Here is a 12,443-nt window from a genome sequence, read left to right on the forward strand (position 1 = left end):
ACAAGAGTGACTTATACCTACAAATAATAAATAAATAAATAAAAACACAAAACCCCAACTTCTTTTTTGTCAGTATAGAAACCTCCTTTAGTTCTGCTTCATAGAAACCAGAAACGAGGGAAAGCACAATTGTTAACAACTAATAAAAACAAATCAAAACAAAACCCACACATACACACAAAAAACAAAACAACAAAACAATTTTTTTTCTCTGAAAAAAAAATTTGCTTAGAAAATTAGTGGAGCCTACGAACTGGGACAAAGTAGCTCAAAAAAGCCTTTCTGGGAAGAATTCAAGTGAAAAGTATGAAAAGTATGGAATTAGAAAAGTTAGAGAAATATTTGCTTGGAATCCTGTCTTAAGAAAGAGACACTCAAGCATCTGTAGTTGCATAATCTAAATTAGGACAGAAGTTCAGTGAAGATAACACTTTGAAACACTTTCATTTAAGGATTGTATCCTGACACAAAAATCAGTTTCTGATTTCAAGTTAATTCCTTTTCCACCAAATACTAATTCCAGCTTTAGAAAAAGAAGGGGAAGGAATAAAAAAACAAACAAACAAACAAACAAAACCCCCAAAAAACGGAAAGCAAAAAGAAAAAAAAATCAAACAGTGGATTCCTTGAAATTCCCTGAAGCAAGGGCCAAGAAATACAGGGGAAAACACTAGACTTGGCAGGTCTATGGTTTATCCGTACCTCTGAAGGATGAAGAGTTGAATTGACCCTGCTGGCACACAGAACTGTTGTTTCACCAGTCTAGTTATTTCAGGCAGACTTAACCCTTTCGTTGTGCCCTTGTATCCTGCATATGCTAGATGATGTTACATGTGTTTCTGATATGAGGTGCAGCTGAAGGAACACAAAATCATCATTGCCCAGGGCCTGCACTGTCTCACTGCCAGCTGTCCTCACTCCTGACTTCCCTCTGATTCCTCCCTGCAGTCTCCAGTTGTGGTTCAGCACCTCCCTCACTACAGACCAGATACCACTCTGCACTGGCATGATGTGATACTGCAGTTCTTCTCAGGTATTTTTTAGCAGCAAGAGAAGGGGGAGATATCTCTGTCTGCTCCTAGCTCATGGCTTGTCTCTTGGAAGTCAGATTTTCAGTTTAAATCCCACATAGCAAATTCTAGATGTTTTTCCACTTCTTGTAGTCCTGCTGCTCACCCTGCCTCCAGAGTCCTGAGTGCAGGAATTGTCTTTGACTCTGCTTTCATTTACTGTGATTGGGCTGCCCCAGTGTGCTCTGATTCAGTGTCCCCAGTGTTTAGACTGCTTCATTCACAACATTACTACAACTCTGTGCATATCTACCCAGACAATAAACGTTTTTATCAAGGCCCCTGTTATCTGCCATCTCTGTAACTTCCTCCTCCTTGAACTTCTGGTATATCAGCCAGTTCGATCTATTTAAACACAAGCTCCAAACATCCTCTTTTCTTTTCACTGCAGTGGTCAAAGCCAATCCACTTCCTGCCTCCACTCATTTGCCTGCATCTAGTCTTTTATTTTCACGTGCTAGGTTGTCACAGCTCCACCTCAGCTGTCGTCACTTCACCACTGTCTTTACTGTATGGCTTTTCTGTCTTTGACAGTGATGCTGGTGCCCTCATGCATTTATCTGCTGCTCCCAGGGGAGCCTTTTTGCCCTCTTCCGTGATGCTGTTGCCCACAGGATGCCCTGCCATCCTCAGCTAGCTGGTGATGCCAAACTTTGTTGCAGCAGCTGCAGAGAGTAGATAGCTTACAATGGACGCGTGATATAGCTGGGGTTTGTTGTTACTAATGTATGTTCACCAGTCTGGGTATGTGATTGTGCCTTTCCAGCTGTCGCTTGCTTTCTTACACTGTGGATCTGCACAGCCTGCAAACAGTGGTTGCACAGTGGCATTTCTGATTTTATCTGCAGTGTAAATTTTTTAGAATGCCAGAAAGGTAACAGGTACCAAAATGATGCCAATTCTGTTTTCTAAGCACTGCAATCCAGATGTTAACGATGGTATCATACAATTAAGAAACGCTCTTCTTTCCTCAAGTCTTGTTATGCAATGAAAATGCTCCAGTACATACGACAAAGTCTGAAACTGCTGTAGTACTTGGGTACAAACCCATGAGTTAAGAAAGGAATAGCCATCTTAAGTCTATTTACATGTCTTCATTGATCTTGGTGAGACCTGCAGCATTATTGTCACAGGCATTTTATATTTAAGTTTGGGTTTTCAGAGGCATTCTGGAATTGTATAAAGAGCCCTTTTCACTGACATAGCATCAGGCTTGTTATAATGTGAATGGCATCATTACAGTTCTCTCATTAACATCATAATGGCTCTGGAGGAATAGTGAGTGAAAACCTCAGCAAATGGAGTAGCAGCAATGTATAGTAGTCTTAATGTGCAAAACTGCATATGGAAAGTTTGACATTTTAACCTTCAGGCTGCTGTAGATGCCTCGGGGTGTCCTCACACTGCATGCATTTGGCTGACAAAACGGAAAAATTGTGGTAGCCTAAGGATGGAAGGCTGGGTTCAATAAAGAACTGTGCCTGGCTTCTATGCCACTGAAGCCCACACAAGGCTCCCAAATGGATTTTTCAAAATTAGATCCAGCCCTAAGTGTCAACCTTTTGCTGTAATTTTGTATAGTAAATGCATTGTATGCTCAAATGTACATCTTTTGTCCTTTATTTCCAGTGGTGTTAATGGAAATGTAAGAATGTGTGTGCTGTTCTGCAAAGTCTCATTGAAACAAACAAGATTTTGGATTAAATCCCTCCATTGCATAAGATAATGTAATATAAATGGGTCGGGCTTACGGCTGGAGGATGATGAGATCTGGTTCTATTTCTGGCTCTGACAATGATTTGCTGCGTGACTTCTGGCAAGATACTCAGAAGTGGATTTTGCCACTCTTAACAAGGAAAAACAGTAGGTTGGCTCTTCAGGTGTGTGCCAGAGGTCTTGCTTATGGAGCTATGTCTTGTAGCAATTCTTCAGCAAATACTACCTTGTACTTCAGGCTTTCGGTCTTGCCATGTCCAACTTTACCTTCAAGAAGGCCAGCTTTTCCCATGTGCTGAGTACTCACAGCTCCCTTCCCACTCATTTGCAGCAGCTGGAAATCAGTGCTTCTGAAAATCAAAGGGGAACAAATAGCAAGCCCAGAGTCATATGGCCTTTTAAAAGCCTGGTTCTCAGCTTCTGTGTGCTGAAGCAATTCCTTGCTTACAAAATGAGGCTCCTTTCATAGCTGAGTGCCACCTATACAGCTTTGTAACACATGCTGAGACCTTCAAGCTTGTTTTGGAGCTTTGGTTTTCTGGTTGATTTGTGTTTTCCTTTCCTAGGGAAGCTCTGTTCTTTATGCCCTGTTTTTGTACAGTTTGGAAACATGGAAAATGTGCATGGACAGTAGCTATTTATAGAAGCTGTTAACTGGCCTGCCTCTATTAATTTTGCATGTTGTAAATAGCAAGAAGCAGTTCATTTACTTTACTGGCTGTCCAGAGAATTCAGTTTTTCCAGATAAACCAGCAGCACTGTGCAGAAAGTGTCCCAAAACTTCCTTTCTTTCACTTTCCTTTACTTTTCTTCCCTTCTTTCCTTCTTCTGCTTAAGCATAGGAAGACCTATTTGTGATGAAAGATGGTTTTTAAAAAATCGCATGGTCAAAATCTCCAATTCTCATTAAAAAAATGATACAAATAGATGTTGAATTCATTATGAGCAAAGAAATCCTGACTTTCCCAAAGCAGCAGTGAATTTCTTCCAACCCTTATTCTCTAAGGACAAATACTGGGTGTTGACATCATGCCAACTTGAGAAGACTGATGTCTCCCTGGGAGTGACTCCTCAGTGTAGAATATTGTGAAGTATGCATGAGTACTTTCTAATGATGGTGTAATCTTTTCAGCCACAAAATCCACGACATTTTTAGGTGGTTCTTGGGCCTCTTTTTGGCCTTGCTCAGCAAACTGACCCATGTGTTGTTTGACCGGTCCTTCCATATGTCAGTATTCTGATGGTAAAAAAAAAAAAAAAAGATATGGGGAATAAATAATATATCATTGTCTGTGTCAGGAATAACTTTCAATGGGCCAACCTAGTGGCTTGTCATTCGCTATGTCATTGTTTCTTTGCCCAGGAAAAGCAAGATGACATTAATAGGGTACTGGAGGAAAACAGCTGAGGGCCATATGAAGTCTGTGAGGAAGTGGGTTAGGCACCCTTGAGGATGACTTCAGCAAGGTCTGGTGGGCAAACTGCCCATCAGGCAAACTGCTTGGGGATTTCTCCTGACTTCACCTCCCATTTTCTGCCCCAGTGAGGAAGAAAGTAATCTAGGAAACAGAAAGTTAGTGCATGCTGGAAGCCCGTTTCTTAATAAAGTAGCAGCCTTGTGCATTCTTCCAGGATTTCAGAAAACTGGCAGATGCTACAGTTTATTTTTTCCTCTTGTTGGACAGCGTTCAGCTGCTAACACAAACAATTGCTGAAATTCCACCTGCCCACCTGCGGCCTCTCCCTCCTGCTGCTTGTCCGGGCCCTCTTCTTCCTTCGGGAGAGCTGCACCGAGGGGGATCTACATCGCGCTTTCTTAGAGAGAGGAGGAGGAAGGAGAGGGAGGGGCCGGGCTGAGTCTAGGAGCATTGTTCCACGCTCCTCTGCCAAGAAGTGGGTGACTATGAACTCATCCCTTGCCCCTCGTAGAAAGTTTGCTTCCTCCCTTTCCGCCTGCTGCCGCGGCAGGAGGCAGCCCGTAGCCTGGCGCTGGCCCTGGAGTCCCCACTCCTGCTTAATATTCCGCCTGCTCCGCCGATGTTGTGCTTGGCTCCGGTGGGACTGCAACTCACGGCTTGAAACCGGAGCCAATTTTCTGTCTTAGTCTCGCAGTGTTTTGACTGGAGGCAGATCCAGTTCAGTCCGATCGGGGCTAGTGGAAACAACTACCCAAGTCTCTGCTGTCTGCGTCGTTCGGGAGGGAAGAAGAAAGAAACGCGTTTCCTGACTGCTGGGCGCGCTCCCTCGCACACACACACACACACCCCCGCACACCCCACTGCACACACACACGCACCGCAGCAGGCAAACGCCAGACCCGTCGGTGCCGGGCGCGCCGTGCCATCGCCACGGGGAAAGAATGGGAAGCGTGTGAGCAGATCTGTGCCGGTGTGTGAGCAGCGCCAGGGGCCGGGTCCAGGGCGGCGGCGGCGGGAGCAGGGCCAGGAGGCGGCACTGGGGGAGCGCGTACAAACTCCCGGTGCCGGAGACCCCTCGCCCTTTGTGGGAGAGAGCTGCGGTATTTCGCCTGCCCTAAGAAGGGGGAAAAATAGTCTGTGTGTACCTGCGTAGGCGATATGTGCGTGTGTTTTGTATCCGTGTGTACAGGGGTATGACTGGCAGGGGGCGGGCCGCGGCGGCTGGTGGGGGGATCAGGTGAAGGGGCTGCCGCTGGGCGCTCACCGCGCTGCTTCACTTCCAGGTGCTGGCGCCCGCGATGACCCTGGTGCTGCCCATGCAGCGGCTGGGCCGCCCCATCGCCGGCGAGGGAGCCGCTGACCTCGCCGCCTACCGCGCCCTCTGGGAGCCGCCCTGCTGCGGCCGCCCCAGCCCCGCCGCCCCGCCGCCCCCTGCCCCACCGGCCGCCGCCGGGCCCCCCGCCGCAGGTAGGCACCGCGCCGGTCCGCCGCGAGAAGCGCCCGGGCGGCCACCTGGCCCCGCGGCGGGCGGGCGTGGGGGGAACGGAGATTTGTCCGCAGAGGCAGAGGCGCGGCGGCCTCGCCGAACCTGACATGGGGCGGCGGCGCGGGCTGGAGGCGGGGGCTCACCCACGGGGCCGCAGGTGCGCGGGGTGCCGCGGGCGCCGCAGCCGCTGCTCCGGAGCGATGGATGCGCCGGCAGCTGCTGTCTGCCCGCCCGGCCGCCGGCGGGAGGCAGGGAAAGTTTTCTCGGAGGCGAGCGCGCCGGCCACGGTAGTGGCTCCTCGGACTGTTGCTGCCTCTTAAACCGGCTCTCGGCTGCCCGGGCCTGCGCGTCCGACGGGCGCGGTGTCATTCAGGTGAGGGTTCCGTTCTGATCGCTGCAGATACACGTGAAAATATGCGGCGGAGTTCTCCTGCAGCGCGGAGGGAAATGAAAAGTATTTTGTTTGAAGAACCTCCGGCAAACCGCATGTCATTTGTCATATCTGATTTATTACCCACAGGATCGCATTACAGGGGAATTTCAAATCCTGCAACAACATCCAAGAGCACATACTTTAAAAGGAAATATGTGGAAGAAGAGGATTTTCATCCACCACTCAGCAGCTGTACACATAAAGTATGTTTTCTGGTAGTCATTATTTTTACTCTTGAGTTTCAGACGCTTAGTAACACTCGATTGCTCCATTTCCAGAAGGCTGAAACACTCCACTAAAATTAGGAGAATGATCCAGCTGTTTGCTCAGAAACAAATAGCTGTCACATTTATTATTTTATTGTCATCAAATTGCTTAGGAAGCAAAGGCATTTCTTCATTTATAACAACTGCAAATGGAAATGCTGAGAATAACTTTTTTTTCCAGATTATTTTGTTCTTAACTAGTTTATATCATGCTTATAGAAACAGCTCTGGAACAGCACCTGAAGAGCAAAACAGAAGGACGTAAATAAAAAGGGCCCACAGTTCCCCAATCATTCAAAACTTTTTTCCAGGGGAGAAAATAGTAATAGGTTCTATGTACCTCAGATGGGTTGCAGATCTTCTACAAAGCCAGAATGACTTGGAAAGCAAGTAGAAGGTCCTTCAGTATTTAATTCTGTTTATTAAAAAGGTTATTACTCGAAAAGAACAGATTAGTAAATGAAATAATATTAATTTTTTTTTTTTTGCAAAAGCTCTCATGGGAGAGATTAGAAGAAACACTCTATGGCAGTAGATACTTAACTTGAAATCTTTGTTTTTTAATGAGAGGTTTTATGCTCTCATTCATTAAGGGTCTTCAGGCAGCATCCTTACCTTGCTGGATTGTTCCTGACCCATGGCAGTCAAGTGCTGCAATTGAGAGGACATAGGATAATCTGATTAAAGGGGAATGGCTTATGGGAGAGACTAAAAGCTAAACCAGATCAAGAGGTGGAGTGAGTTTATACATTACCTCTACCTGCTCCACAGTTGCAGCCTTATGAGATGTGAGAAGGCTGGGGAGGTCTGCCCATTAGGTTCTTGTTTCCCTGGAGGGATTTCCCTGGAGAGAAGTGAGCAATAACGCCAAGCTTGCTTCTCAAGGACTTTAGAGTAGCCAAAGGAGTTTTTAGCCACAAATAGTATTGGTTGGAAGTAAATACGTGACCAGGAAGGTGAAAAACTGCCCTGCCATTAATTCCAGAAGGTGCCTGGTCTGTTGCCAAAGCAGTGAATAAATAGCACTGAGGGTGCTGAAAAAAGTGTTCTGGTTAGTGAGTCTGTCTCCTGCATCACTCACTGATTTCAGCCATTGTTTCGTGGCTAGATTGTTGTATGATTTTCCTCACAAAGAGGAGTAACAGCTCCAGGGAGGAAAGCCTGGGTCACCAGATTTCGGCACAAAGCTTTGGGGAAGGGAGGATGCCCACCAGGTTTCTTTGAATTTCTCACACATTTTTATACCTCTGCTGCCCAGTAAAGAAAGAGTAATGGTCTGAGATTCCTTTCCCCATAGAGGGTATTACGGTAGGGTCTAAAGCATCTCTCCAGAGGGCTCTTGGGAGGTATCTCCAGGAGGATCACAGTTCAAGACTTACTCATTTGCTCCAGACTTTTGTGGCTTCACAGGCCATTGCTGTAGCAGGTATAAAGGATGCAAATTTTAACTCATAGGCTTAATATGATTTATAATGAGTTGTTTATTGTTGTTTATCTTCAGCTGTGAACTCACATTAGAACATGGCTGGTTTGTTTTTTTTTTTTCACAAGGCACTGTGTTGCTTCTAAGCCCTGCAGACAGGACCAGGCTGTGGAAAGAGCTAGAGGGCTGAGGAGAGCTGAATGGATGTGAAAAGCAGCTGTGCTTTAAGCTCTTTCAGTCCTCATAGATACAACTTCCACTCAGCAAAAATGCTGTAACCATGTGGGAAAGGGAAGAATGATCAAGCCACAAATGGGGGGGGGGAATTTAGAGCAGTCTCTCTTTGTGCTGTGCTGCTCTCCTCCTACACAAACCAAATTCTTACTAAAAATGAAAATGAGTTAATAGTGCTTACAGTAGCATGTGTTGCCCCCTCTCTTATTTTGATTCCCAGGATAGCAATTACAGCCCAGAATCCAGGACCTCTCAGGGGTAGTAACCTGCTCAGACTGTTAGTGCTGAGAAGGGGAATCCTGGAAGGACCATAGAAGGGAGAACAAATCCTTGGGCGTGAAGCCAGGATTTCTGCAAATCTCTACTCTCTTAATTTCCTGACCTTGTCCCTGCCTATCTGCATTCCTACTGGCCCTATATGGTGGTGGGTGTAGTACACAGGCCAACAGCTGCTCTCCAGATGCCATGGTGCTCTGGGATTGGTGTCTTTCTCGTTTGCAAGAGCAGTATAAAGGAGCTTGGCAAATGGAGACCTCCTTGCTGGAGGGCCTCTTCCACTGGCAGTGGATAAAATGCTCCAACACTTGCTGCATGAGGCAATGTATGCTGGCTGCATCTTGCAAACCTTGAGGCTGCAAAAAGGAATCTACTTGGCTTCAGAGCTTTGTAGAAGCCCCAGAGAGGATGATAGAATTGGGTCTATTTACATCAAAAAGCCCCCAGCCATCACTGTCTTGTGCAAAACTGCACAACAATTTTATATTTGAACCCCAAATGCAAGTAAAGAGCCAGATCTGTGCATCTGGATTTCACTCTCCCATCCTGGATTCATGCCTTGCAATTGCCTCTGTGGTGTCATGCTCGGCTGCTTCCCCCTCAAACCTGGTTAAATGCTGTGGCCGAGAAAAAGCAGCTCCATGCATGTGCAAAATTAAAAGCCAGTGTTAGGCACCTCAGAAAGACAATGAGAAAGGTAATGCCACAGGGGGAATACTTCACTTGATTTTCTTCTTGCCTATAACAAAACCAGCTGCCTTCAGTTCCATATTTTCTGTCTTTTGCATTTTCAGATGATCTCTGTGTTTGAGGAGCGGGCCCATATTCTTTACATGTCTTTGGAAAAGCTGAAATTCATTGATGATCCAGAAGTCTACTTGCGGAGATCTGTACTCATCAACAATCTAATGAAGAGAATCCATGGAGAAATCATCATGCAGAACAGTTGGTGCTTCTCCACCTGCTCCTTCAGTGGCACCTCCCCACAGGAGTGGTTTGTGCCTCAGGACTGTCCATACAGAAAACGCCTTCGGATGGCAAAGGAGGAGTATGAGAAGCTCCACGCATGCTGCTTCTATCAAGAGTGTGGCAGTCACTATTTAAATCTACCCTACTCTGTTAATGCTAATACAGAAAATACTTCTTCCTCTTCTTCCTCCTCTTCCTCCTCCCTCCCCATTTCTTTGCCAAGCTGTTCCCAGCAGGTGGATTATGACATTGGCAGTGCCCCTTCTTACAGGAGTGATGACCAGATACCTGCTAATGAAATATTCATCACTAATGCCAGGCCTCACAGTAATCAGGAAAAGGCAAAATTTAATGATGAGAAAGGAGGTAATGAACCTGAGCGAGAGAGCGTCACCCTAAACTGTGAACCTGTAAAAGGCACCCATGCTCTTGAATGTAAAGGCAAATTTTATGACTATTTTGAGACTGGATGCAATGACAAGAGCAACATAAGTGAATCTTGGAAAAAATCCTTAAGGAAAAAGGAATCTTTACCAAGTAATAAAATGTGCTGCAGCAAAGGAAGTAAAATATGAGGCATCTTGCTCTGTTGAAGCATGCACAGCATGTTCATTTATCTATCAAATTTTTATTTGGAAGGGGTTTTTTATAGTTTTCTACAAAGGATAACGTTCATGCCACAAACATCACATGTAGTTATAAGTGACTGGAGAGCAGATTGCTTAAAGTGTCTCCATGATCTGCATCAGTGGGCTATTTATAAATATGGAGACTTCATAAAGAGCACAGTTGTGTTACTGCTTAGCACAATAGTCTGTACAGATATGGTGTAGCTTTCCTTACTGAAAATACCAATCAGCCAGATGGGGAAAACATATTGTTTTATAGATCCCCGCCCCCAAGAAGTCTGCCATTAATTAAGAAGAACCTCCATTATGTTTACCAAGGAATTAGAAGTCTGGTAAACAAATTGATGCTACCAGCAAGGGTGATAGGCTCCTTGGAGCTAAGTATTTGTTCTGACAAAGGATTGTCTTCATGGACTCGGAATAAACCATCCTTACATTTTGTATTGCTACTCTTGAATTCCTGGATTCGGCATCTCTTTCAACTGACAAAATAGGACATAGCATAAAGAAATAACCTGTTTGTGGGATGTTATCAGAAACACAACATGCAGCTCAAGTACTTGCATGGTTTCACCTCAGATGTAATAACTCATGAGGCTTATTGTTACAGAGGGCAGGTTTTTTTTTTTGTGTGCCTTACATTTTGTCTTAATTTTTGCCAGTGTGAAAATTAAGTATAAATCAGCGATGCAGCAGGGATTTAACCTAAACAGAGAGAAAAAAAAAAGGCAACCCACAGGGTGGATCAATATTATTAGAAACCTTTAACCTTTGAAGTACTGTGTTCAACTTCCTATTCAAACATCTCTGTTCTTCCTTTTTGATGCTCAATTGCTTTTTGATTTGCCATCCTTAGGAAGGGATTTAAGAAACAATAGAGAGATGTCTCTTGTAAACAAGCATTAGATGCTTGCGTGTTTCTATGGCAACTGTCTGTTGCTGGGGCTCCTTTTTTTCTTTCTTCGTATAATGAAGTTCATGAACCGGTGGCATGTTTTATACTTTATTCTGTTTTGCATAATTTCTCTCTTTTAGATTGCAAAAGCATGCGGGAGTTTTCTATGACTTTTGCTGTTGATTTAAAAAAAGACAAGAAAACAAAAGCACAATGTTAATCAGTGTGGTGATAAACATGATTTTATCTGAATGAATGTAAGGGGTTTAATTTTAAAAAAGAACATTTTGGAGAAATGAGCTGAGATTTCAGTAGGAAGGGATGACATTTAGTTAGACCGTAAGTGGACCTTTGGCAAAAATGTGCTGTTTAAAATGCACAGAAGATGTTGGCTGGGGTTGGACTGAGAATATTATCTTGGATCCACCACATTAATTAGCTCCTACAGTCCCCATAACAACTGGCAGGATGTGCTTGGCAAAATAGCCACATGCAGGCCACAGCTGACTCATAATAGCTGCCTGCTCCTGTAGTGTCATGCACTCAAGTGACATCTTCTCTGCTTGGTTCATGTCCAGAGAATAAAATTCACCTCTGTGCTGGGGAGGCAGCCAGCTTGACACAGGGCATGAGGGTCCCTGGGCTGCCCCTGGTTTAGTGTTGAAGTCAGCCAGGTCTCTGTGTCAGAGACCTCCTGCTCTGGGTTTCATAGGTTCAGCCTGAGTCCTCCTGGGCCATGGTTATTTTGGGTAGTTTGTGCACCGCACAGTCACATTTGCAGACTGACCATTTTTTGTGACTAAGCCCTGTGGTCATAGGGAAAATCTCTCTCCCAGCTAAAGTGAACACAAACAGTAGGATGTAAATCAATGATAACCTTTATGTGGTCAGGTGAGTTGGAACTCATAACTTTGTAAGGGTTATCATTGTGAAGAGCAAAAAAGAAAGTGAAAGTCCCACCTGATTTCTCCAAGACAGAAGCTTTTTTTATTAATAAGAATAATATTAAATATAGATCTCATTCATACAGTGTATGAGTAGGATCATCATTTAGACATTTGTCCACAAGGACCAATTTTTTTTTTTAAATGCTTTTTCTTGTGTTACACCCAGATAGTCTAGTAATGTCTGCTCTTTTCAATATTTGATAAACACTTGATGTTTTAAGCTTAAATATTAGATTCTTGTATACTAATGTGTTGTTGTAGTAAAGTGAAATTTCCTTGATATATATTTATTAAAATGACAAAAATTCATTTTAATTTTATATCTCCAATGCCTACTGGGTCCTCCCCCCCATGCTTCCCACCCACACCTAAGGAAATGCCATGTGATCAAACTGCTTCCTGCTGGAGAGGTTACACTGCGGGTGACTGTTCACCTCAAGCTGAGTCCATGATGGAGCTCAGCCTTATTGGGGTTTTCAGGAGCCTTTGGGACAGTCTGAAGGTGCACTAAGAAGCAATAGATTTCTCTGTAGACTTGCATGTGCAGCCAAGGAAAACATTTGGCCAAACGCTGCCCAAACCACAAATCAGCTAACACTTTGGGGGAGGCCGAAAGCTTTTTGACCATAAGGGGATCCTTGGACTGCAAGAAGAAGCCTGCACACATAAACCATTGCAGAG

General features: G+C 44.8%; 1 protein-coding gene across 1 annotated transcript; it reads left to right on the plus strand.

Annotated features, from left to right (window-relative positions):
• The first annotated feature begins 5,502 nt into the window (after positions 1-5,502).
• Positions 5,503-9,866, plus strand: SERTAD4 (SERTA domain containing 4). The gene is made up of 3 exons (XM_054399157.1): positions 5,503-5,671; positions 6,211-6,326; positions 9,117-9,866. Exons 1-3 carry the CDS (start codon positions 5,503-5,505, stop codon positions 9,864-9,866), a joined length of 1,035 nt encoding a protein of 344 aa, XP_054255132.1.
• Positions 9,867-12,443: the final 2,577 nt, after the last annotated feature.

This window comes from Indicator indicator, chromosome 2 (assembly GCF_027791375.1).
Source record: "Indicator indicator isolate 239-I01 chromosome 2, UM_Iind_1.1, whole genome shotgun sequence".
In the NCBI taxonomy this organism is placed as follows: domain Eukaryota; kingdom Metazoa; phylum Chordata; class Aves; order Piciformes; family Indicatoridae; genus Indicator; species Indicator indicator.

Bases quoted from the DNA above. Each gene is read 5' to 3' on its own strand.
- SERTAD4 (XM_054399157.1), top strand. From the start codon at position 5,503: ATGACCCTGGTGCTGCCCATGCAGCGGCTGGGCCGCCCCATCGCCGGC. The intron at 5,672-6,210 runs GTAGGCACCGCG...TATTACCCACAG, and splicing joins CGCCGGGCCCCCCGCCGCAG to GATCGCATTACAGGGGAATT. The intron at 6,327-9,116 runs GTATGTTTTCTG...TTGCATTTTCAG, and splicing joins TCAGCAGCTGTACACATAAA to ATGATCTCTGTGTTTGAGGA.